This window comes from Aplidium turbinatum, chromosome 1 (genome assembly GCF_918807975.1).
Source record: "Aplidium turbinatum chromosome 1, kaAplTurb1.1, whole genome shotgun sequence".
Taxonomy (NCBI): Eukaryota; Metazoa; Chordata; class Ascidiacea; order Aplousobranchia; family Polyclinidae; genus Aplidium; species Aplidium turbinatum.
Window position 1 is genome coordinate 48,101,374 of NC_137472.1, and position 26,217 is coordinate 48,127,590.

At 35.1% G+C, this 26,217-nt stretch overlaps 1 protein-coding gene across 2 annotated transcripts in view; it reads left to right on the forward strand.

The window, feature by feature from the left end:
* Positions 1-22,016, forward strand: part of LOC145771104 (receptor-type tyrosine-protein phosphatase alpha-like) — a 36,193-nt gene extending 14,177 nt beyond the window's left edge. The window contains exons 11-28 of one of the 2 annotated variants that reach the window (XM_082582846.1): positions 1,514-1,566; positions 2,861-2,928; positions 3,507-3,561; positions 3,961-4,067; positions 4,416-4,512; positions 5,189-5,247; positions 10,329-10,460; positions 11,763-11,897; positions 12,647-12,795; positions 13,262-13,397; positions 14,189-14,292; positions 15,424-15,542; positions 17,170-17,243; positions 17,419-17,538; positions 17,659-17,793; positions 18,152-18,291; positions 20,029-20,164; positions 20,644-22,016. In XM_082582846.1, the coding sequence (XP_082438972.1) occupies positions 1,514-1,566; positions 2,861-2,928; positions 3,507-3,561; positions 3,961-4,067; positions 4,416-4,512; positions 5,189-5,247; positions 10,329-10,460; positions 11,763-11,897; positions 12,647-12,795; positions 13,262-13,397; positions 14,189-14,292; positions 15,424-15,542; positions 17,170-17,243; positions 17,419-17,538; positions 17,659-17,793; positions 18,152-18,291; positions 20,029-20,164; positions 20,644-20,712 (1,888 nt within the window). In that variant the 3' untranslated portion in view covers positions 20,713-22,016. The remainder of the gene's footprint in view (positions 1-1,513; positions 1,567-2,860; positions 2,929-3,506; positions 3,562-3,960; positions 4,068-4,415; positions 4,513-5,188; positions 5,248-10,328; positions 10,461-11,762; positions 11,898-12,646; positions 12,796-13,261; positions 13,398-14,188; positions 14,293-15,423; positions 15,543-17,169; positions 17,244-17,418; positions 17,539-17,658; positions 17,794-18,151; positions 18,292-20,028; positions 20,165-20,643) is intronic. The other variant, XM_082582854.1, reaches the window with a different exon arrangement.
* The last annotated feature ends 4,201 nt before the right edge of the window (positions 22,017-26,217 follow it).

The window sequence follows — 26,217 nt, forward strand, 5'->3', positions numbered from 1 at the left end:
GCCCTAACCAGTCGAGCTACGAGGTTAAGATTAAAAAGTTCGCTAAGTGTAATTCTGCGCCAGGAAATGCTTTAAAAAGTTACTATACTTGGATCCAACCTGTCAGGGGCACTTTAAACAATTTATAATAAGCAATTGTCTGAGTTTCGCTTTTAGCAGCATGATCGTTACCTACTTTACAATATTGATTTTGACGACCTGTTTTAGTCTGATACTGCGAGTTCGCTGTGGTAAGAGCGGATTGCGCTAGCTTTCGGAACACAGTTCTCTAGTCATGTGCTATAATGAATGGTGTTGAAGTTAGTGATTCGTTCGTTAATGCGGCTCTTTTGTTTGGCTTGAGGCTGCTGGCTGTTGAGTTTTTGTGGTGTTCAACAGCCAGCAGCCTCAAGCCAACAAAAGAGCTTCAAAAGAACCACCCACTGACTTCAACATAATTCGTCATAGCACATGACTAGGGAATTGTGTTTCGAAAGCCAGTGCAATCCGCTGTTAAAACAGGTCGTCTATTAGATGCATCACTACAAGTTATTAAAAAGCATATTGTTTATATAGCTAACATGGCTGTAGACATGGGCCCATAAAAACCTTCAATTTATATAAGACATTGACAACTAATCATTATACAAGAAAAAAACTTTAAAAAATAGTTTTTCAAAATTTTCTTTCTGTGACAATTTATGTATTTAAATATATGGACTTTTCATTTCAAACTTTTATTTATGAGCTATTGGGTATTTGAAACTATTTCCATTTTGCAAAAATGCATTTTGTCTCTGAGAAACTTCCATCAAAATGAACAGAAATAAATTTTTAGATGGAACAGATTTTATTTTTGTCTGTTTCAGAATATTTTTTTTGAATCAACTCTTTTTTATCTCTCAGGAGCCTATTTTTTTTTTGGCTTACATTGCGTTTTCATTTTATCTATCTGCTGATAAGTTGTTAAAGCGATTTTTATATTGCACAAATGCATTTGTAAATAATAGGCCTGCAAAAGTAGATTGTAAGAATAGCTTTAGTTCTTTGTTTTGTGATAATTACTACCGTAGACTCATATAACTATGGTTATAAAAACTTGCAGTTCACAGAGATGTTCCTTTTTTTATATTGTTGTAATTTTTTCATTGCAGTCTTATAAAGGAATTCTCCATACTTGCAAAGATTTCGAATCAGAAAATCGTGTTTTGATTTAGGCATTGGTAGAGCTGAGTAAAACCAAAAAAAAATGACCCAAAATAATTGACTGGTAATGTTTCCATATACAGCAAATCAACCGTTTTTACATTGATGGAACGTCTGCAGACGTTGATAAATAAAAACGGTTGATATTTTGTTTGGGCCGTTTCAAATTAATTTGCTTGCAAATGAATTTCTTATGTTTCATTTTGCCTGTAGATAAATTCTTTGCAATAATTCCAGGCAGGCATCAGGACAGACAGTTTATTGAAGTTACCTTTCAATTTTTTTCAACAGGATATTTTCATCTTTAAAGGTTTGTTTCAATTTACAGAAAAGAAACTGTTGGCAAAAGACCAATGGATGCTTCTCAAGAATCACGTTCAAGTAAGCTGGCAATGATCATGCAAGCCATGGCTGCCTATTTGACATAGCCTACTTATATATGCGCGCAGTGGTGTTGGTAGGGGTTCTCAGGAGTACTTTTGGATCTGGGTCCGGTATGCGTGTTTGTAATCTGTAGGTCGCTGCAGCAGATCGAGTGTTTTGGTCATTGAATACTTTAAACATCGGACAATTCCCCCTATAAACCAGCTGACAGATGTCATTGTGACCCTTGTAGCACTCAGCTAGAAGATAATTAAAGAATTAAAAAAATAGTGGCAATGGTAGGATTCGAACCCATGTCACCGAAATGACTACTTTTCTAACCTTAATTTTCAAACCGCGAGGCCACGCTGCCGATGATGAAACGTTTATTTGATTTGATTTCAATCAGAAATTTTTGAAACGGTACGCGAACAACATCACGAGCATGAAACACTTCATCTGCTGCAGCAACCTACAGATTGCAAAAATGAATCCGGTATCATTTTATGGGCCCGGAGCTTTCTCCAACGGGTCCAAAATCTTGAAAGAAAGGAAATATAATACGTTTGCAGCCATTTTTTAATTTTATAAACACTTTCTGTTTTATTGGGATAAACGATTGAAAAAATATACTTTCTTGACAATTTCGCTACTGTTTGGCTCTTAAATTATTCAATTTTTATTTTTTTTGAAGAGATCTCTTGTATTTCTAGGGGTTACTTGATTTGGAAGATCTCATTGCTACGGAGACCAAATATTTTTTTCAACGGCTTTGTTTAAACATGTAAAACAAACTGTTAATTTATGTTTACTTTCTCAGCAAACCATCACACCACATTCCACCCCACATGTTATGCGGTGTTTTTTAGTTCCACATTTTTAATACACCTTCTAGCATCCGGTAGGCAGAATAGTGGTAAACTATTAAACAAACTAACGCTTTAAGCAAACTGTAACTTACAGCTCACCAACGGTTTGTTAAATAATCTCAATTTAGCAACGAAATGTGACGTGTAGACTTCAAGAATGACGCTTTGCACGCAGTTGTTGGTTACATACAAACAAAGTGGTTTAATCTCTTTCCTCTTCATTACGTTTCACTGCAGGCTACATAAACCCCAGACAGCAAATCAGTCGTTTTTTTACATTGATTCAACATCTGCAGACGTTGAATCAATGTAAAAAACGACTGATTGCTGTCTGGGAATGCTCATCCCAAAACACACATTAGTTTACTTTAGTTGTTAATTTTTTTCTAAGTCTGCGCATAAGCCATTTGCTTATATTGCAATTTGAAAAACTTCCGTTTCAGATACAAATCTTGCATTCAGCGGAAGAAATGAAACCCCATCAAGTTCAGGAAATTTTCTACAATCTTCGGTAATAACAAAACAGTGTACACTGTTTAAAACATTATCTTACTTACAGGCTCGATATTTTGTTTGATCAGTTAAATGAAGCTCTTTATAAAAACGAAAATCCCAGTGCATCCTCCTTAAAGCAAAACCAAAACAAAATGTTTCTATGATATGACTAATTTCAATTTTTGTCTAATTGCAAGTATACCTTTGCATTTTATTACCTATTGCATTGTATCTTTATTTAATAGAAAGTCATTTTAAGCTACAGCTTCATTTTCACTTTGATCGGTCTTGTCAACAAAATTATAACGAGTAGCCTATGTGGGCACAAAAGCATATTTGAAACATTTTTTAGACAAATTTGTAAGCTTAAAAGAAAAATATCACCCATGGTTTATCAACCTACGGTTAGCTAATGTATTTAAAAAAAAAAACTGCAGACTTACTGTTGCATGGTCAGCACAACCCTAAACAAACGCATTTTACATTAAAAAAAAACAATGTTTAACGTTTTCTAGAATTGAGCTTTTATTGCGCAAATTAAAAGATGATTTAAAAGTTTATTTTTATAAGTAATTTTAAAAAATATATTTGCAGGTGGATCTTCAAGACCAAACCCAACCTTACGCGAACGAAATAGGCAGTATTTACAGTAAGCAAACAAAAATAAGGCAAACTTGCGTGATGTGTGCTTTTCTTAACCTTGACTCCACAAGCAATGGCGGAAATAATAGTTTTGTTTCAGCTGACAAGCATAGTTTGGAGGGGTTCTTGTTTAAACCTTAGATTGGTAGACAGAGAGGGCAATTTAAACTTAGATGATTACGAGTTATTTTGTGGTGTTTCCACTACTGCCACTAACTGGACAAAAACAAGCATCATAATTTGCAGCAACAACATCGCGCTATTTTATAAAATCTTAACATTAAAAATACTAAAAAGTAATTTGCATTTTTGCCAAACTCTTTTAAAACAAAACAGTGTGGGCCGACTAGATTAAGCTACTAGTCTACATCACAGTACAGTATATACTAATCATGATATTGTATAGCGAACTTACAAGCTGCTCCAAGTGCACCTATTCTTGCAAAAGATTTTGAGGAAGCATATTTGACTGAAGCTTCCAGAGGATTTCCAACATTCCAAGATCAATTTAAAGTAAAGTTTGATTTATATTACTTACAATAGAACTATTATTACCTCGTACATTACAAATGTCGAGAGTGACGTAGGTATTTGAACATACTAATTAGCCTAAAGCTAAAGAATTGCTTTCAAAGAATGTCTTGTAATCATAGTTAACTACTGTACATTGTATAGACGTTAAGCATCAAAATTTATTAGATTTTTGAAATTGTCAAACTAAAATTTTTAACCGAAAAATATATGAACATAGTTGTCGTTATGTTAAATTCGTCAGTTTTGAAAAAAAATCTCTGTTTTTTTTTCAATGAAAACATACTGCAGTAGATGCAATGTAGAAATTTATTAGTTTCTTACTTTCAGGCCATACAAACGTTCAGTTTGGAAAATGAAAGAACGCACAATAAAGCAAGCAAAAAGGAGAATAGCAAATCAAACAGATACAAGAATATTTACCCGTGTAAGAATTATTATCTTTTGTGAAATGTTTAGTTTGTGCACTGTATAGCTTCAAGTAACTTATCCTCAATAAGCAACCATGTACTCTTTGTGAACGTCAAATCAACATATTTTCAAACGTTGTCTTAGCGTTTAATATGGCTATTTTTAAAGATTAACAGTGGAAATTATTTCCTTTGATGAAGAGTTAATGCCCGCTTAGAACTTTACATACCGTAGCTACTTCTTGAAAATTTGATTGATTGATTGAATCTTTATCTTCCGACTGGGAAAGCTTTTTGCAGAGCTTAATCCTAGCAGTTTTGCATACTTGTAAAGGCTTTGAATCCCGGACGCAGGCCCGGTCACCGAGATTGACAGAGTGAAGTTTCCGCTTGTTGAAATCTTGTTGCCGGAAATTATTCCATCCATTAGATGCCCCTGAATGAAGAGCAGTCCTTAACGTACGCTGCTCAAGTGCACACCCAGAGAGTCGAACCAGCGCCAGCGCCGCCAGCTATCTATAAGTTTAAATGATGTGATTATTACTTTAGGTAACTTATATGAGATATCTGAATAATTTCATCTAAAGTCCATGTCCACTGCAAGAGTATTTAAGAATTAGGAGCCAATTACTGCATTATGTTTACGCAAGTAACCGTGACAAATTATAATTGACCACTTTTATTATACTGCAGATGATCATGCCTTGGTGTCTTTGAAAAATCAAAAATATGTAAATGCAAGTGTCATACAAGTAAGGTTTTCTTTATTACATCCGTTACAAATATTTTGCTAGTGTAGTATAGTGTTAGTAGGAAGTGTTGTACTCTGAGAAAGCACAAACTAGGAAGGCTTGTGATATTATGTAGGCCTACTCTAATATTCCGGTTAGCTACGTAGATTATATTTTCATTTATATCAAACATGGAGAATGTTCATATTACTGATAGCTGTAACATAATTTTTTTTAATTCATACTTTTTTCTATTTTAACACTAGAACGGCCGAAAAAAAAGTATACCTCCAACGGCTGCTGGTGTCGAAATCGACACTTTTCACAAAACTTTATTTTTCCCGCAAAATTAACAGTAAGAGTTCGTTTTATTTTACAGTGATAAAATTATCAGAAGCACTTATTATTTTTGTCACCTATTTGCGCTGTTCATTTTTTGGTTTTAGACGAAAATTATGACGTAGGCTACCAGGTTTTGATCAGTTCGAAGCTTGACTGTATCAGTATCTGTATCTTGACTCTGTACGATGATCTAAAAATTCAACAGAGCGAAGACATAATTATCATAAAAATAGCACAAAGATTTCTTATTCAGGAGAAAAAAATCAAACAAACCAACAAACACTTCACGCAGTGCAGCCTTTGCACTCTGTGACTTTCCAGTCACCATTACCACACTTCCTACTTTTCGACAGTGGCGGCAAATGGAAACTGTATTGTTTTTGCAATAATATCCAGCATATTTTCCGCATTTTCTAGATGGTCGTCCCTGCTCTTCTTCTCTCTGCAGTGTCGGCTTTCGTTTCAGCACATGAGCAGTTTTCAATCTGGAGGATAAAATCACGTCGGCTGATGTTGCTGCCGAAACGTTTTCTAAAAATAATCCAAGAGTTCAAAGCTGCAATATTTAGCATATTTGTCCAAACTGCAAGAGGCCATCTTTTGCTTGCTGTATGTGTGGTGCATTTTCTTACCATTTGGTCAAACACATGAACTGCTACTTTGTTCTCGTTATAAAAATGGATCACAGAGGATTTATTTTTCTCTGTTGCATCGATACTTGGGCTGTCATGCATTGTGGAAAGGAGATTTACATTTTTTTGCACTGATAGTTTACAAGCATGCAGCTGTTCGTTGAATTGTAGAAGAAGTTACTGAAAAATCTTTCTCCTCCACCCTTGGTCATCTCCTTTGTCAGTCCTTTACTGTTAGCTCGAACAGTTCCAACAATGGTTATATTTCTTTCCTGTAGTAAACCAGCAAGATTCACCCTAGTAAAGAAGTTAACTGTTGTGTCGTTGTACCCGCTTTGTCTGTGTAAATTGGTGGTGATCCTGATCACTACATCCTCGGGAAGACGCCTTCCATTTCGTTGCTTTCTTTCAATAGTTCCGAGGTACGATAAGTACGGTACGGTATTGCATACGTATTTGGAATGAACCTCGGCTAATACCCAGAATTTCATGCCAAACTTGTCTGGTTTGTTTGGCATAAACACGATAAAAGAACATCTGTTTTCCATTGGAAATAACTGTTCATCGATTGGCAGGCTCCAATCCGGAGTGTAATTGTTGATGCAATTAGCAACAAGTCCTTCCAGTGGCTCTCGAATATGAATCAACTTATCTGTTGCAAATCGCTGATAGATTTGTGGAAGGTAGGCTATTTGTAAACTCAGTAGGATGACCTAAAATCAAGCCGAGCGATAACACACATCAAGCCGAGCGTGGACAATTACCATGAGAAACACTATAAGTACGGTAATTGGAAAGCTATTGAATTAGTTTTTTTTCACACAGAAAACCTTTTATACTTTACAAATCTTATTAAATTTGTATGAGGTGTCGATTTCGACACCTCGCCGTTGGAGGTATATCCGCACATTGTAGATAACATAAAAATATTTTTTAGAAAAATAATACTGAACTATAAAGTGAAAGCATAATTGGGAAGCTACTGAAAGTTTGAAAACGTTGCGATAACAATTAAGGCCCAAAATAGTTAACTAAATTTCTAAAAGTGTCGATTTCGACACCTCGGCCGTTCTAGTGTTGAAGTTTTCAGGTTGTTTCAATCGTTACAAGAAGGTGATAACCAGGGGCTCTACCCACTTTTAGAATTCGGGGGGGTGATTTTTGGACAGTGGGCTAAAATCGTCATAACTTATAGTCATTTCAACTTCTGGGGGGCTGTGCCCCCCAGACCCCCCATTGCAGCATCAGCTTCTTTCTGATCGAAGCATGGGGGTTTCCAAGTCGTTTCACAAAGTATGTTTCGGAAAGGGCATTTTTGGGTAAGCAAACTGGTAGTCACTTAACAAGAAATAATTCTGGCACTGCAAATGAAAACTCGAACCAATCATAAACTACGTTTTCCGTGACGTGAAAAAGGGCGAAAAGAAGATTTTTAATACAAAGCAAATCAAGTGATGGATTTTCTATCAGCTGTTTGTTTGTTTATTTGTTTTTTATATTTTTACCCTGCATTGCGGAAATCGGACTTGAGCGCTATGCATCGGTGTACGCCTTCTGACGTACACCTGACCCACGCTGCAGCCGACGGCAATGTCTGTTTCCGGTTGTCTACTCTACTTATGACTTAAATTTGGTACTACCCATTACTCGAAATCGTTTACTGGGTAGAGGCAATTATACTTATAGTGAAGTTTCTTCCCCAGAGAAACAACAGCAATTGCGGGGGGGTGGAGTCGAACATGCAGGCTCTCGACTGCGAGCCCAACGCGCTAACCACTCGGCCACTGCTGCCGACTAAGTTGGCAGCTGGTTGGCTTTTTAGGGGTTAGGGTTAGAAATAGTCATTTCATTGACGTGGGTTCGATTCTCACAACTGCTATTGCTTTTTTTTTCTACTGTAGCCGAATTACCAAACAAAGTTCAAAACAAAGATTAACTCTCTGGCTAAGTGCGAGAAATGTCACAATTGGACGGTAGCTTCTTATAGCATGTTCTGATTGGTTGGCGGTGTCATTCTAGTCATTTGCAGTGGCAGAATTTTTTCTTGTTAAAGTGGCTACTAAGCAAACTAAGTTAAAACACAGTGTAAACGACTGGCTCGCAGTTCAGGGTTGCCAAACCAAAAAATCATATTGAAATGAAATATATATTTATATTGAGAAAAAATTCAAAATGTGCTAACAGCGAAAATATATTTTTCAAAATTTGATCAATGAAATATCACAAAATCTTTTCAAAGCCAAATAAGTGGGGGGGGGGTGATTTTGCATTGATCACCCCCCCACTCCAATTAGTGGGGGGGTGATCACCCCCCTCACCCCCCCTTGGATAGAGCCCATGGTGATAACATTAAAACGACGGAGGTGTCGTAATCGACACTTTATAATTTTCGGCATCTGAATTTTGCATTTGGTTGTTCTATCGCTATGAGAGTTTCAGTAACTTCATGTAACTGCACTACCTTACATTTAAACTGTGTTGATAAACATTCTGATAATAAGTTACTATCTTTTTATCAGAGGATATATGCTACCTTTCACAACGGAGGTGTCGAAATCGACACCAGTTGCATTTTGGTAACATTATTGGTACTCTAATCATGTTTTGGGTAACATCTCAAAAGAATAACAACAGAAAAATTGAAAATAAAACGATTATGGGTAATAGTTTTCTTCAAGGCGTTTTAAAAGCAGAGAAACTTAGACAGGTACGGTACTTTACAAAATATGTGAATTTTAAACGTTCAACTTCTTGATAAATAGGTGGACACTTGTAAAAATAAGTGGTGGTAGTTTACATCACGAAAGGGTAAACTGAAAGTGTTCTTTTGCCGATGAAGGTTTTGTACAAATAGCATGCGCTACATATATTCTCTTAGCAAAGCAATATCTTTGCTGCAGGAGAACTCTGACAAGTAAATTTTTCAAGAAATAGAGAAGGTTGATTGGATTTTTTTGTTGTCTGCCAGAGCTGTCCCCACTAAACCACCTAACATTGTACAAACTTAGGTTCAATCAATTATGCTCTTCAACCTATAGGATTGCTAGAAGTCCCTACAAATGCTGGTAATTGTTCAATGATGATGCAATGCTACAAAATATATAAGCACACACCACAAAAGAAGCCAAGAAGTATGCTAAACTTTTGTTTTGTTCGAAAAAACTGCAAGCATTTATAGCTTTGCAATATGCCAGGAGAATATACGGCAAAAATCATCCGGTTGAGGTCCTGTGGAGCAAGAAATGTGGTCCAGAATGTTTTCCTGGCACAATATCAAGGAATTTTTTTGTGGAAATAAAATAAACTGCAAAAGTTTGACAACAAAGTCGGAGATTGGCAACAGATAAATTTGTGCACATTTGAGAGACTTTTGAAGGCTTTAGATACTTCTAGCATTCTCTACAACTATACACACTGGGATGGAGCCTAACTATTGACAAACAGTGTCTTGTTCACAACGAAAAACAGATGCCCATATATTCTTCTGATGCCAAATGATCCAGACAAATTTGGCATGCAATTCTGGTTTTTAACAAAAAATCAGATCCACGTATGTTTGCAATTGTTTGCCTTAGGCAGCAAAACTAGCCGCCTAGAGTTCATCTTGCAACTGGTTGGTGAGTTGAGTAGTGCCTTTGCAGACAAAAATTCTAAAATTTTACATAACGGAACAAAGAAACAACTCTTAAAATCTTTCAGAAAAAGACAAAAATGTGGTGGGCAGCTGGGCAACAATAACACTGTAACCAGCATTTGCCAGCACTACAGAAAGCCAACCTGCTGAAAATTCTGGAAAATGGGCAACTTACTAAAAGCAAAGAATGCCCCAAGCATCAATAATAACTATCAAGACACTATAAACGAAACTACAGTTTTATTTTTAAGAATTCATAATTTGTTGTCCTGACTTAGTTTGAAACTTAACAAACTAAACATGTCTGCTCCAATAAACGTTTTACACGTGATTAGTGTAGGTGTCGATTTCGACACTTTCCGTCGTTAACCGCACAGATTTTTTCTCATCGTTCTATTGTTAAAACTATTTGCCATAAAACTTCAATCTCAAGCTTTGAAATCTTTTTAAACCCGTTAACTTCAACAACAGCCACATTACTAATTTTATTACAGGGTAATGGAATCAGAAAATATATTGCAACTCAAGGACCAAAGAAAAACACAATCGAAGATTTATGGAAGCTTATTTGGGAACAAAATTCATCCATAATTGTAATGCTTTGTAATGTCACCGAAAATGAAAAGGTATGTTTTTTTCCCAGATATTTACTGAATCCAGATATTCTCCAATCTGCGCAATAGCGGATTTAAACAAAAAGTTGGGGGCACCATAGCTTTTAATGAAACAAAAGTAACATAAAATAGACAATGTAAAAGTTCATGTCTGGAAACAAATCTAGTTTGTGAATGGTTTGGAGGCCTGTCTGCGAAAGAATTTAACAATTTTAACCTTATGTTTCTCGGCAGCCGATTTGTAGCAAGAATTGACAGCGATAGACACCGTGTTTCGCGCATGAGGCTGGGCTCGTCGTGCTCGTGCTCAGCCTTGTGCTGATACCCGGGAAGAACGCCCCTTTCTTCACAATTTTAACCTTGTTTCTGTAGGTTTTTGAGCGTTTTTGGCTCAGTAATGTTTTTTGATCAAAACGCACACCTTGTATTTGATTAAATCTAGATTTTTTTAGAAATTTTAGTGACGGACGATTTAAATTTGAAGTTACGTTTTAAATATTTTGTCTTCCAGCAGTTGATGAATGCAAAATAGCAGTGCAACCATAGACGGATTTAAATAATGTACAGTATTTCTTGAGGTTTGACTAGTGTTGCGGGGACTTTCAGTATAATGTTTGAAAATCTGCAAGGTATCCCACTCTCCCGTATCTAGAGCTCATAAAAAGTATGCTTTGACTCATACTTATACAAAGCAAGATATTGTAAGTATTAAAATACTAATGCAGTATTATCTTGACATTTTATGCTACATAAGCTATGTACCCCTTAAACTTCTGTTGAAATCATACTTTCCAATGCCACTTGTTGAGTTGATGAAATAGGGTTGAGCAAGCGATGGAATATTGCAAAAACGAAAAAAATTACATTTTTTTGTTTGATCAAACCCCCTGGATCCGCTACTGAGTTTGTAAGTATCTGCACATACGAAAATAATAATAGAACGAGAATAGTAAATAATAAAAAAAACATCAATAATATCATGTAAAGCAAATTACATGTTTGTACACTTAGGCTACAGCCCAGCCTATACAAAATTATCCAGCTGAATTAATAAAAGGTATTTTTTGAAAGAGGATTTCAAAAATTAAAAACAATTAAAATCGATAAATGGCATTCTTCTCTTTCTTTCGAATGAAAAGCATGGATTGATTATTTTCTTAAAAAATATATCACTGTTCGTCATCATGGGGCTTTACGTTTCAGCGCTATAATAGGTTATATAGACTGAAAACGCAGGGTAAAGTTAAAAAAACAAAACATAGCCTAATATTGTAAGTTCAATTAGCACATCACACAAGCTTTTATTTCTTGCAGAAAAAGAGTGAGCCATATTGGCCTGATCAACACACACCTCTTCAATGCGGAAATTTGAAGATCAGTCTTTGCTTTGAGTTGAAATTGAAGTCTATAATCGAAAGAGTCATTTCTGTCACAAATTCAAAAACTCAGGTTCATAAAAATCATTTATGCTTTTCAATTATGTCATGATTTTGCATAAAGATTTGTTTTTGATATACTCCTGAGAAGAATATGTTGAGGAATTTCAGCTTCAGAGAAATCTAGTACAATGAGTTTTATTGCCAAACCTTTTTGTAAGACAAAGCTTGTCAAGAATTAACATTACTGTCGTACTTGGATTAGGAAAAAAAGATTCTTCCTGTACTATAACAGTGTATGTTTTTAGTCAACTTGGAGTCACTAAGCGAATGTACGTCAAAATAAGGAAAACGATATGTGCGCTTTTAAATGAGTGATAAAGCATTAACATTCTTGGTACTTTCTCTTGGAGATTCTTGTACAAACCAAAAGTATCATGTACTTGAAACGTGGACCATGATCATTTGATCAAGCGATTGGTAGATTTGGCTTCAAAATATATGCGAGTCTTGTGCTTACTTGACGTAATGACGTATGTTGCGAAGCATATAAAAACAAAGCTTTGTCGCATGCCCTATTTTAGACTTTAAAGTTATTCAAATTATTACATGTACTGTATTATATCATGAACAGCCTTTTGTTTATTGCAATTAAGTTGTAATGTTTGAAAAATAGAGGGTATTTTTTTGCATTCGTTTACTTTAGGATACAAATCTCTCAACGTGACTTTATTTCAAAATTCAGGCACGCGTAACTGATAAAATCAATGATTTAATACATCATTGTTTGTGTCTCAAAATTCTTTTTAAAATTTCATTCAGGAAGAAAGGTCAGTTGTGCAATTCCAATTCATATCTTGGCCTGATCATAGCATCCCGGTCACAACCACAGGACTGGCAGTCCTAAGGAAGCTTGTCAATGAACAACATCGCAATCAGCGCGACAAAGCACCCATCGTGGTGCATTGCAGGTATGTATGGTTATATGTGGTACAAACCACACAGCTTTTCCTAGTTATACGTTGTTTTCGCTTGTGGTTTCGGCAGACATAGCAACTGCCAAAAATCATAATAGGATACGTCTAAGTTGTGTATTAAAACGTTCGGAACAATAAAAACCATACAGAAAGTATACCGACGCTTATTTTTATTATGTGAAAGTGCAATTGTCCTCTGCCGCCTGTTAACGTTGTAAAATTATGCCGGCTGACGAATGCTATTAAAAGTCAATATGCCACAATATCAGTAAATTGAACTTAAGTAACAACAGTAAACCCCTTATGAGTGCATATTTTCAATTGCACACTGGCTTTGCCATTAAACCTAAACGTGAATCCAATTTGAATAACGGTGAAGCTATAAAACATTTTGTATATTATGATTACAATTTTATTGCAAACAAAACTACCGTTATATAGTTAGAGTTGATATTTGCAGCGCTGGAGCAGGAAGGACTGGAGCTTACATTGCCGTAGACAATGCTATTGAGAAGCTTGAAGCAACTGGAACCGTAGATCTGGTCAACATTGTTCTAATGATGAGAGAAAACAGAAAAGATATGGTTCAAACTGCAGTAAGTGTTGGGGTAACTGAAACAATATTGGATAGGCAAAAGAAACTAATAAATATTCAAGCCAAACTTATCATGTTTAGTTTTTCTTATACTTCTCTTCCACGTAATATTGATAGAATTTTACCACATGGGAAGTAACAAATGATTTACTGCAATTTGAGTTTTTCAAAATATTATCTTGTAGCCTACTGCAATTGAAGTGATCACATAGATCAGAGGTTTCTAGCTTTTTTACTTTCATTGTCCAGTCTCGAAAAGTAAATCAAATTCCACTAGCTATAACTTACAGTAGGCTACCTTTTGAAACAGAGTTTGGTTATTTATTATACATCAGTTTTCTTTTCCAACAGTAGGAAGTTTGTACCTTGATAGATGACAATTCTCCGACTGAAAATCTCTAGCTTAGACAGTTTTTTTTTTCTTTGTATAGAAATGTAACGTAACTGCAGTTAGGGAGTTTCAGTACGTTCATGAGATTAAAAAAAATCTACGAGGTATATAAAAAACTCTGTTGTTTACAATAGGCCTATATTGCTTTCATTACAGTAGGCTTTTATAACTTTCCCAAGTTGTGCGTCACTACAATGACAAAAGTTCAACTCACAGTATACCGATGTTGCAGTCATGGACTTTCTTGGTAAAGTAATCTTCATAAGTAGCTTAAGTTTTTCTTTCATTGGACTGTATATTTTTTCAAAAATTATAAACTAAAAAACGAGAAAAAATTGATATCTTAAAAGTTCAGCCCTAAGATACTGACTTCCTTAGTATTTCTTTTTATTAATTTTCAGAAACAGTACGTTTTGGTCCACAAGCTGGTGTTAGAGAATATTCTTCTTCCAGATTCACAATATTCTATTGACGAATTTTCAAAGTTTATGGCAAAATGCGGCTGGTAAGTGAAACTCAACTGCAACTATGCACTAGGATATTATTACAGTAGTTTTAACATTTCTTTCGCTTTTCTGACTTGCGAAAAATGCATTAAATTATAGAAACGCTTTTGACAATAAAAACAGTTTTCTACTTTAGGTCCTAGAAAATTTAATGAGGCTGTTTACCAGGCATTAAATTAAATAATATGAGATGTTCTACTGGTGCAAACTAAGCTAAACTATCACAAGATGTATACAGTGACAAACATGATTGACGAAACGTCGGAATAAAAGCAGATTGTCACTGTATACATCTTGTGATAGTTTAGCTTAATTTGCACCAGTAGAACATCTCATATTATTTAGGTTCTAGAAAGTACAATAAAACAAAATCATTTTCAACTATACCGTAAATAAAATAATGCTATGAGATAGGACAAAAAACAATTGCACTGAGGTAACATGAAATTAGTGTTTACTTTTCTGTGGTTGCAAACGTTAACAATTTTGGGCCTGAAAAAGTTCATCGTTACAGATTTCCAATTAGCCTATTCAACACCGTAGTAGTTATTCTAATGATCGTTTTTCGTTTATAATGCTGGTACCGAACTTGACCATCATCTTTCATTTTAATTTTGTGATATTTTTAGGTTATTTTTAGGACGTGAAATTCCAGTCACTTATTTGCGTATGATTTTGAGAAATTCAACCACACTCTTGTAAAAGTTGTACGATACACTAGTTGCTGTATTGCGACAAACTATTGCATTAGATATTGAAAGTAATTTGCAAATCATTAAGATATTATGCAATTTTAAAGTTTCGGTAACGTTGCAGATACAAAAACAACAAATACTTTACATATGCCATTGACGCAAAAGAAGTAGGCTATTGTTAACTTATGCAAATTGTACTTCCTTGCATCCTTTCTGCTATTTGTAAAGCCTATTTAGTAACTTTCGATAGTGATAGTAGCTGCTAATGCAACAAGTTGGTGATTGAAAGCTTCTGGCTACAAGTGGGCTACGCAAAACTGCCAGGAGTAAACTTTCAAAGAGGCCTAGAATTTTGAAGATGAAAATTCACGCCATCAACTAATCGAATCTTGTAGATACTTTAAGCTTATCTTAATCCTAGTTTTCTTTCTGCAGGGAGGAAAAAGTGTCTCAAGAATTCCAGCTTTTTGCAAACAATGCAGTTATGTTACCAATCCAGCTGCTCAATAATGCAAATGAAGAAAATATTTATGAAAATCAGCCTACTTCTCAAGGTAGCCTACTTGTGTGAAGTATTTGACAGGCTAAGTGGATAAATTTTTTCTTATTAAAAAATATATTGTAATTGGTCAACAAAATTAAAATAATAAATTTCCCGTGTTGGTCTGGGTTTTGCACCTATTCGATTTAATACCAAAGATTGGAAAATTGAGCATCTGCAGCCTGCCATTTCAGCTCTTAAAACAGTTATTTTTAACTTTTCATGTTGGCACCACTTTTAAAGTAGCAACTATTTTTAGCATCCACTTCCAGAATGAACTCAAAGCTAACAACCCACTATCTAAAATCAACGGCAATCCAAGTTTAAACCTCAGTAACCAAGTCACATCAGCTTTAAAACTAATTTATAACTAATGATTCTAGATCCATCCCGCACCCACTAGGTAGACGTTTTACAAGCCTGGTTAAGAACCCCTGACTCAAAGCAATTCAGTCCCTTAGTGTGAAATATACTGCTCTTGAAGCACCTAAGTGACCAAAGCGCAACGAAACTGAGATTAGCATAACCTGGCCTCTAACCAGGCACAGGAGAAATAATGGCCTGTTTTAAGATTGAAGCAATTTTTCGCAGCAGGGTAACGTTAGCAAAGTAATTCGTTTTAACACAGCACTTTATCTATTTATTTTCACAAAGTCTTGAAAAAAATCTATAAAAACTATTTTCTCTCCTTAGCATTGTGCTTTGGCATAAAGTACTGTAATCCTTTGTGCGATATTACTTCTCTTTTTTTATCGTTGAAATATTATTGCAATATAAGATGGAGTTTATGCAATCGATGTACAACTTTTAATTAGTGAGCAAAATTTTTGTACGGTAGATTTTCTTGAGGAATGTCAAGTTAGACGCGTATTATAGGCTGTTTTATGTGTAGGCTAGACCATTTTTTGATTTAAAGAAAGAGTAGAATAGATAAATACTGTATATTGACCAGTAAATACGCATAAGAAAAAAATAGTACTGCCATAAACAAAAATAAGTACACTATAAAAAGATGTTTCCAGATTAAGAGTATTTTTCTTTAACAGATTAATCAAACTTGGTTAGCTGTGACGCCTAGATGAACTTCATTCATTATATTCGGTTTTTGTTTTTACTAGTAATTTTGACATGCTTTCTGTCTACTAATTTGCTTGACATGCCAAAGTATTTCATTTTTTTGTCAAAATATTAGTTAGCAAGGCATCGCCAAGCGCCATTCTTATCCCTTTAAAGTACATTTGTTCCAAGCTCAGAAAACAGCATAGTGAAAATGAAAGACTCCCTGGCCTTTAGCTGACGCAGTGTATTTTCTCTCCGATTTTTGCAATACTGCTCAGTTGTAGACTGAACTTCACACATAGAACCAACGTTTGTTTTGTTATTTTCATTGGCTCCACACGTTATTCAGCTCCAGCATACTGCTAGCATGTTACGACAATTTTTTTTGTTTTGTAGGCTACATTAGACATATTTTTATATAATAATATGTTGCACAAATGTACTATAGAATGTGCCAGTATTTAAATCTGGTTTAAGAAAAAAATTCACTGTCATAGGACATGCGTGTATGTAAAAAATGATTTACATCTACTCAGGGCCAATATAAAACAAAAGCTAATCAAATGCTTATTTTCTTTCAGCTGACATCCACCAAATCAAATTACCAAAAGGTTCATCGAAGAATCAACGAATCATGGATGCCCATATCATCAAAGTAATTATAAAAAAAAAACATTTCGAAATTAGAAATTGATTTATTATAACAATTTTAGACTCCAATACTTCTTTTCCGATTAGTTGTTGATCATTTACCAAATTATACTATTTTCAATATTTTAAACCAAAGTCTGTTTTTTGTTTATCTGGTAATCTCATAAATTTTGTTCCAGAATACTCACTTCCCCGGAGCCTTCATTATCTCATCTAAGCCAAACAGAAAGAAGGGAGATGATTTCTGGGATATGGCAATTCATTGCAATTCCAAGTTGATTGTTGCATTGGACTCCACGGTAAAACCTCATATTATTGTCTCATATTATTACCATGTCATATTATTACCATGTCATTACCTAAATACTGTCTTTGTATTGCCTACATTGTAAAACGCTGTAAATAATTTTGCCATTTAGGATGATGACATTCTACAACAAGCAGAAGATCATCCTGTGAAAATGGAAAATAAGCTCATCACCATCAATGACGTTGAAGAAAACAACTTATATACAAAAAAAGATTTTTCTGTCACTTTTCTAAACAATGAAATGGTAGCCGTGAACCCGATACTGTAGTGTTTTATATGTTTGATAAGCAGAAAGTTATATCGTACATTGACGTTTCAAGCAGCAACCTCACAATGCTGGAATAGAATCTCTCTGACCTTCGATGCTTCTGCTAATAATGTATCATCTTTCTTACGCTGTTAGAACCATGTCACGCTATCAACATTTGCTAGAAGTAAAACAAGAACAAGCCAATGAATTTATTATACTTTGTTTTATTTCAGAAAATATGAAAATATGAAGAGTAGATAACACTGTGAATTTATTAATTTTTACAAGGATGCTGTAAAAAGTGGTTGGTAATGTGTTGATAAAGTAAAACAAGGTGCATAATATTTTAAAGGATCCATTTCACGCTACGCATATGCTGTTGAATTGCTGGAAAGAAAACTCGCCGTCAGTTGCTGATCTTGTAGAAGTGATTCAACAAATAGAAGCATCGATGGAAAGCAATCCAGAAAGCACAGCTATAGTCTATAGCAAGTTAGTTTTCGATATACAATTGTTCTTAGCTAATATAGCTCATAAACACGTGATTGTAACTAAAATCCGATGCACATACTGTGATGAATCAACAAACTTTGACAGCTTCCTATCAATCAATCAATCGTTTATTTATCAAAAAACAAAACACAAAAGTGACATAAAACAATAATACATACAATGTTGAGGTTTTGTTATTGATAGGGAGACAACGAAACGACCATACGGTCAACTAGTCAGTTGCCACCCTGGAAAGAATAATTTGAGTTATGAAACTAATCAACAATTTAACCAAATTAGTTACAATCAAAAAAGAAAACACAAACAAGACTAATACTTCGACTAGTAGCTTACAATTAATTGTCAGCTTCATAAAATTGTGTGCGAGATTTTCCAACAAATAGTAATCATGAAAATCAGTGAAAATCATGAAAATCATGATCCTAATATTTGTCAACGACACGCATAACTGCACATAACCTAACAAACCTCACAAGCTAAAGCAATGCAATCAAAAACACACAGCACAACTTCTGTAGCCTATCATAGAAACAAGCAGTTCTTTCAAGAATATCGTTTAAACATATACTTTACATTGCTGTTGTTGTTTTTTTTTGTCTTGTTTTGCTACTTTTTGTCGTATTCAGGCTAATACCCGGTACCGGTAGTTGAAGATTTAAATTAAGTGGACGAGAAAGCAAGAAAGCTTATTTTTGTGTCCACCACTAGGAATCCCATTACGTGTTTTTGCAAAAGACACTGTCACATGCTGGTTTGGTTTTTGAATATTGTTTTTTCGTTGTGATGATCAGAATTAAAAACAAACTGAACTGATACGCGATGGTTTCTTCAAGTTCTTGGGTCCTTTGAAAAGGTTCGAGCCCCCTAAAATTATCTCAGGCTTTATCCTCGAACTGACAAAGTCTAGGTTATTCCTGGTAGTTTCGCATACTTGTAGAAGCATTTGACGCAGGCCGGTTACCGAGATTAACAGAGTAAAGTTTCCGATTGCTGTTGAAGTGTTGTTGTCTGATAATTATTTTATCCACTAAGTGCCGCTAAATGGAGAGCAGTTCAGAAATGCGTTGCTCAAGCGCACACCCCGAGAGCCGAACCAGCGCCGCGTGATCTTGAGCCGGAAGCGTAACCACGGAGCTAACGACATCGCTTAAAAGCGGTGTTGAACTGTTGATCCATCGCTCTTTTTTATCGAGCATTTTTTATCTCATTTTGTTACTGATTAGGATAGTCTACTAAATATGCCTCAGCGCGCTATGCTTTATTCTGATTGCTTTATTTCTAGACCTCCGCTATGTTTCGCATAGCCTATATTGTTTTTTTGCTGTGACGGCTAGAAGTAAAAATAAACTGAACTGAACTATTATGATGCCTTATTGCGAAAACTTTATCTTTGTGAGGAAAATACTACATCGTTCATAAACCTGAAGCTTTCCAGACAGCCAGCCACTTCATCTGGTTCAGATATTTATAAGATCGGGTACAGATCTGACAAGATTTTTACCAAATCTGGGCCAGAGAAAGTGGCTGTTTGGGTTGTTTATAGTATGTTTTGTAAATCAAGCTTGTGCTAAAAACTGGCTTCAAACTCTTGCTGCATTGCATCTTCTTTATTTTATTTAAAAACTCATATGTAGACCTATCCTAATTCTATCAACCAGATTTTATCATTCTGCAACAAAATACTACAAAACTTCATTTTCACTTTTTTTTTATCAGCAGCGACTGCAGGAAGCCAGGCGTCATGCTTGCCTTTGCAAGTTTGGTTGAAGATGTTAACGATGGAAGCAACATCGACGTCTTCCGAAGAGTGAAGGATTTGAAAGATCATAGACGTGGATTGATTGACAGCTTGGTGAGACTTTTGCATTCAATGTTTATTTAGTATAAGCCTACTGTATTGCAAAAGAAGTAGCATCGAAGAAATTATTTACCGCAAAAGTGTTTGGCTTAAAATTACATACAACTTTTAAGAAGAAGGCCATACAAATTAAAAAGGTTGCATAAAAGTGTAAAAATTGTCAAGTCTATGTCAATTTAAGATAAAAGGTCTTCGTCAACTCATGGACCAGCTCATGTTCGTCAACTCAGAAATTGCTATTATGATAGATGTTTTGTTTTTTCATCAGTAGCCTAGCAATTTCATGGCCTACAACGTAGGGCTGTTCAAAAGAAAATTTAATATTTTATGGTCCAAATAAAATATATTTTATAAAAAAAAAGAAAAAAAAAAGAAAACAGTTTAAAATGTAACAAAACAAACATTTTCACTGATATACTGGTCACCATGCTTTAAAAATTTAACCATGTTCATGCCTTTTTCATCTTTTACAGGATGACTACAAGCTGTGTTATCAGTTGATGAACAGCTACCTCATAGAATATCATAAAGATGTGGTGTAGATTGTATTACGGATGATCCACAATGTTATACTTGCTTGATTTCAATAATCATGTGATGTTAAAAAGAAACTCACAAGCAATGAGAAGCAATGAACAGGAACTCACAAGCAATTTCATACTTGCAATGACTATTAAAAGTTTTAAGCTGCGTTTTGAAATGCTTAGTTTTAGAATGATTTTTTTTCATTTTTTGTTTTTTTATCCAAGTGCATTACTGCAAAAATTATGAACGTATTGTTTTCAGTCACTGTTATATATGTTATCTGAATCAATGGTTCCCAATCAGGTTTAATGAGTCCATTGGAAAATTTGTAGATGATATTAAGAGTTCTGTCCCGGTGTAACGGTCCAGGGGTTACTGCGGTCCAAAAGTTACCGTGCTGCTGCAGCGTGGCAGTCTAGAAGTGAAGTCATACCACAAATGACCAAAGCTGCTCGGCGCTTCCGAAAGCGATTTAAAAACAAAAATTTTACAACTAAGTTTATTTAAGTAGTTTCTCTCAAGCTAATGCATACCTTTTCATTTAAGATTAATCAATTTTTAAAATTATTAATGTAACTTTTTGAGCAGTAAGAATTTCAATTGTTTTCATAAAAAAAAATGATTACTTATATTTGGCAACCCTGATAACTCTTGGACTGCGGTCACTCCTGGACCGTTACACCGGCTTGTTGGTTTTGCAATTAATGTATATTTTATATGACAGAGTCATGACCATGAAATAGTTTTCTTATTTGTTACTACAACAAGCACTAACACATTACGTAGTAACATTTTTAAAAGACTTCAATAGAAAAATAAAGAAAGCCTTAGCTTAGATAGAAGTTTGAGGGCGAAATATTTTTTACATGCATTCGCATCTACAAAGCGGTTGGGAAGCATTGTTGTAAATATTTTATTGTAGGGTAAAGCTTTTATAGCGAGTTGGATTTGTTGAACCATAGACAAACAAAACAAAAAAACTTTAGCCAGTTTAACGTGTTTATTACAAAAAGATATAACATAATTTAAAAAAAAAATCGATACAAACGTTTTCGACACGTACGTGTGTCCTCATCAGGACATTCTTAAATCTGCAATATTTTTTTTAATTATTTTATATATTTTTGTAATAAAACATGTTAAACCCGCCAAAATTAGGCTACTTTGTTTTGTTTGTCTATGGTTTTATTATACGTCAATCAAAAATTTAACAAAAAGAATTTCCGTCAAGTATAGATTCTGTCATTTCGTTTGTGATTTCCTCCCGTCATAACGAAGTTTTGACAAATAAAACTGATGTTGTGTTATAAATTGCAAGGTATGACTATCGTTCTTCTTGCGTAGTGGGAATTCAAGTAGCACTGTTTAGTTGCTGCTACCAGAGCAGGATCTCAGTGATGGGATCTATAATGTTTACATTGCATGCGCGGTCTAAGAACAGTACGATGATAGATTTTATGCTGTGCTAGATAAGTCCTACAAACTCCAACGAATATGTTAATTGAGAAACACTATTAGTATTACGAGCATGGAAACGTTTAAAAACCACCCACCCTTGGTGTGACTCAGAGTTAATACGGTTGTAGGGTATTTGCAGCAGTCTTTACGATTGTGTGAAATCAAGTTTGATTGATAGGTTAATTTAGATCTTTTTCTTCGGACTGAGAAAGCTTCTTGGAAGGTTGATCTTGGCAGTTCCGCGTACTTGTAGAGGCTTTGAACTACGCAGACCTGGCCACTGAAATTGGTAGTGAAGTTTATTTTGTTAAAGTGCTGTTGTTTGTAAATTATTTTTTTCACTGGGCGCCGCTGAATGTAGAGTAGGCTTTAAAATGCGTTGCTCAAGAAAACATCCCGAGAGACGTCCCAGCGCCACTTCATCTTGAAGTTTTATCGTGCACAAAGTCGGGCGTCCTACTGATCTGAACTTTACTATTGCAAAGCGTCGCCGCGTTACCAAAACGTATACAACTATACATGGAAAGCAGGCCTTGAATTCTAAAATTAGGGACACGAGATATTCTGCTATTGAAATTAGAAACATTCTACTATTCCCAGTTTGAAATGCTATGCGTCAAGAACATCGTTGTAGAAAAGATGGTGCTCATAGACTCCTTCTCTTAGTAGCCTATGCGTTGTTAGTTGGAGCTATCGCTGCGTAGCTATAATGGAACAATAGACACCGTAATTTTGTAGTTCTGTAAGTGGTAAACTAAACGATACAATGATGATCTACATGGGCCGTTAACAGCTGTTTTCATTTTTCTGCCATGTTGGCTTAGTTACCAAACTAGATATTCATGCCTAGCAGGTTTGCACAGTAGAGTTGAGGTTTGAATCTGTAAATAGATCAAACTTTGCGTCAAATAAGACTAATGCTTTTGCACAAGTTTTTTGTAAGTTTCCATTCCAGGGTCTTGAAACAACACGTGACTTGAAAGTGGCCATCATCAACAGAAATACTTAACCGTCTTTCCCAGAGATCTTTGCACATACCTTGGGGTAACACTTCATAGGTCACACTCACATACCGTCACCTTTTAATACAGTCACTATGTGCAAAGCCGGCATCCCGTGTGGCTTTGCCAAAGCGTTTGACAGGCATAACTTGGGGTGCAGGTGCTGACACCTTGCGCACTGCAACCCTGTCACTGGTTTACTCTACCGTTGAATACTATGCTTCTGCATGGTGCCGCAGCGCCTGCATCCGGCCATTCCACGACTCAGTGCATGATGCATAGTGTGACCGGATGCCTGAGCGCAACTCCAACAGAATACTTACTAATCCTTTGACAGGCATATAACCTGCTGAGCTTTGCCAAAAGGGGGCCACTTTACACCTGGCTCTCCGGGCGGAAGGTTCTAATTACTTGCTGTACGCAAAACTCAACATCCCGCCTCAAGAATCTCCCGTGCAAATAAAGTCAAGACACTCCTTTGTTCCGGCTGTTCTTAAGTTGATACAATGATTTAGTGATCACGCCACAATCCATTATTTCCTAAAATTCCTGGCTACGCCACTGATCATCACTGCCTTGAAAGTTTGTAAATAATTCCACTATTCACACAGACTGTTCAAAATTTGTTGTTAGCATGATTGTCTTGTGTTTTTATTAATTGTCTTAGCTATCTCAAACGTCATTCCATATATTCCTTATATACAGCATAGCCTAACGGAGCTACTTGTGTTTCGCTAAATTGAGATTGCCTGTTGATAGTTTGTTTTTTATTTGACTGGCTTTATCTAAACCATAAACGACGACAGCATAATTTATTTCAGGTTTTTTCATGTTTGAGCAGTGTAGGCTATTGTATAGTAAAAGCAAATAAAAAATAAATTCTATAAAAAATGCAAATACTGTAGATAAAAATAAAAACAATTCTTGCTTACTTTTGTTTTTCGGTATTGTGCCTGATGATTGCACCTAGCATGAAGCCTAAGGTAGCGCAATTTGTTTTTTGTAAGTTTTTTTGTAAAAATAGAACAATATACAGCATATGAGATCTATCATATAAAAAATAAATAAAAAATAACAGCAGCTAAACAAAAAATTATAAAGATAAAGATGTAGTTTCTGTTTTTTTTACGGTAATAATTATAATCTACTTTTTATATTTATTGACCAAAAATTAGTTGCTGTGATATTGTATTGCAAAATCGTGCACTAAATTAGTGGAGCTCTTCGATTTGTGCTTTAAAGTTTCAAGGATAGCAATCTATACGCACAGGCAATAGGCCTTGCCAACGTGAAAACTGGAGCCCTAACTGGAGGCAGATTTTATTTCAAATTTGAACTATATCTTAAATTTTCCTTATATACCTTTAAAGTGATATTTTTGAGAAAGGTCGCCAGGAATGCTTGGTTGCGGTCTCATAAAAGCGTACATGTCTAGTTTTTTACATACAGAGAGAGTTTTAAAAATGCGCTTGCAGAAAGAGCATGATACAAGACTTTATTTCACTCAAACTAATAAAATAAATATGCATTTACTTTACAAACACCCTTGTACACGTGTATCCAATAACCGTGCTTTTAAACAATATCTTCAAAATCGATAGTTGGTGGACGCACTACATAACTGCAATATAGCTGCACTTCTTTGACTGCAGTTTGTGAAATCTATGCTTCGATTTTCTACATTGTTAGGGTACCCACCAAATCGGTCATTTGTCAAAGACACTAAAACTTTATTTTCAATCCATTTCGCTAATGACCCATTTCACTATGCTGCACAAACCGATATGTTTTGGACTTTCATCACTTTTTTCCGAAACGTCTTTCACGTCTGTATAACATCGACTGTCGCAACATTGATGTTTAACATTCTTGTTTCTGCATCGCCATAAAGCTTTTTTCCTTTTGTTTTCTCTAAAGTGCTGCCACTGATGACTATCGAAGTAGGGCTACATTCGATGCCAGACTACTTGTTGGTAAACACTGTTGAAGTTTTGGCAAACCGCGTAGGTCGGAGAGTAGCCTACTAAAGCAGGTCTATCAACTTTTGACAATAGAAAGCAAAGTGAAGAGCAACAGTCTAACTCTTTGAAGATGCCGGCTTTGAAACAACAACTTAGAGTTTTCCGCGTGCCATTTCACGATGAGTGTCAGATTTCAAGCTTTTTTTATTTTATTAACATGCTAAATATACAGTACTTTACAATAGAGAATTTTACAATGGCAACTGGAAGACTGTTCAATCGACCAGATAATCTTGTGATGGGAATCCAGTGAGTAAGGAAAAGATATCTTTGCAAGTACGATTGCAATAGCAATAATCAGACGATCAATTGAACGACGCTTCTTCTGCATATGTTCATCATGCTTCAAACAAATGATAATAATTTTCTTGCTTTCCTTGTTAAATCGTATTTGTTTCGTTCTTTATTTTCAATTTCTTTTTTTTGTTGGAAAAATTAGAATTCCAATTTGTTATAGGCTCAAACTAACCAAATTTCTTAGCAGCTGAAACGGCGGCAGCAGCTGCTTTTCAACGTAAAAAAGCAAACGAAAACTGTGTAATAATACTTGGGATGAGGCTTTAAAACACAATGGAAAAACGTTTGACGATTTCATTAAATGAAAAATAGTGCAATGATAATTATTCCTACTGCAAACATAACAAAAGAATTGCGTAAAGTTTTGTTGCAATTTGCCATAGTTAATCCGGTTTCACACAGAAACAAGTTCCGAGTGGCATAACATTAACATATCAGTAATAGTCCGCATGTCGAGTTTGGGCCGAGGTTTACGCTTTAGAGTAGAAATTCCTATAATATTACCCTGCAAACGTTGTTGACGTTTAGGAATCGAGTTATTAATTTTATAATATAAAATTATGAAAAAAAAATTAATTTTACAATCATTTAAAAAGAAAGCAAATGTATAATGTATATTTTAAGTCTACTTTGTGTTTTCTAAACTTGTTAATTTATCATACTGCATAAAACTATGAAAACGATAAATACTATCAACACTATAAAATCAGCTCAATACAAACCAGAAAAGTCAAGCAAATTATAT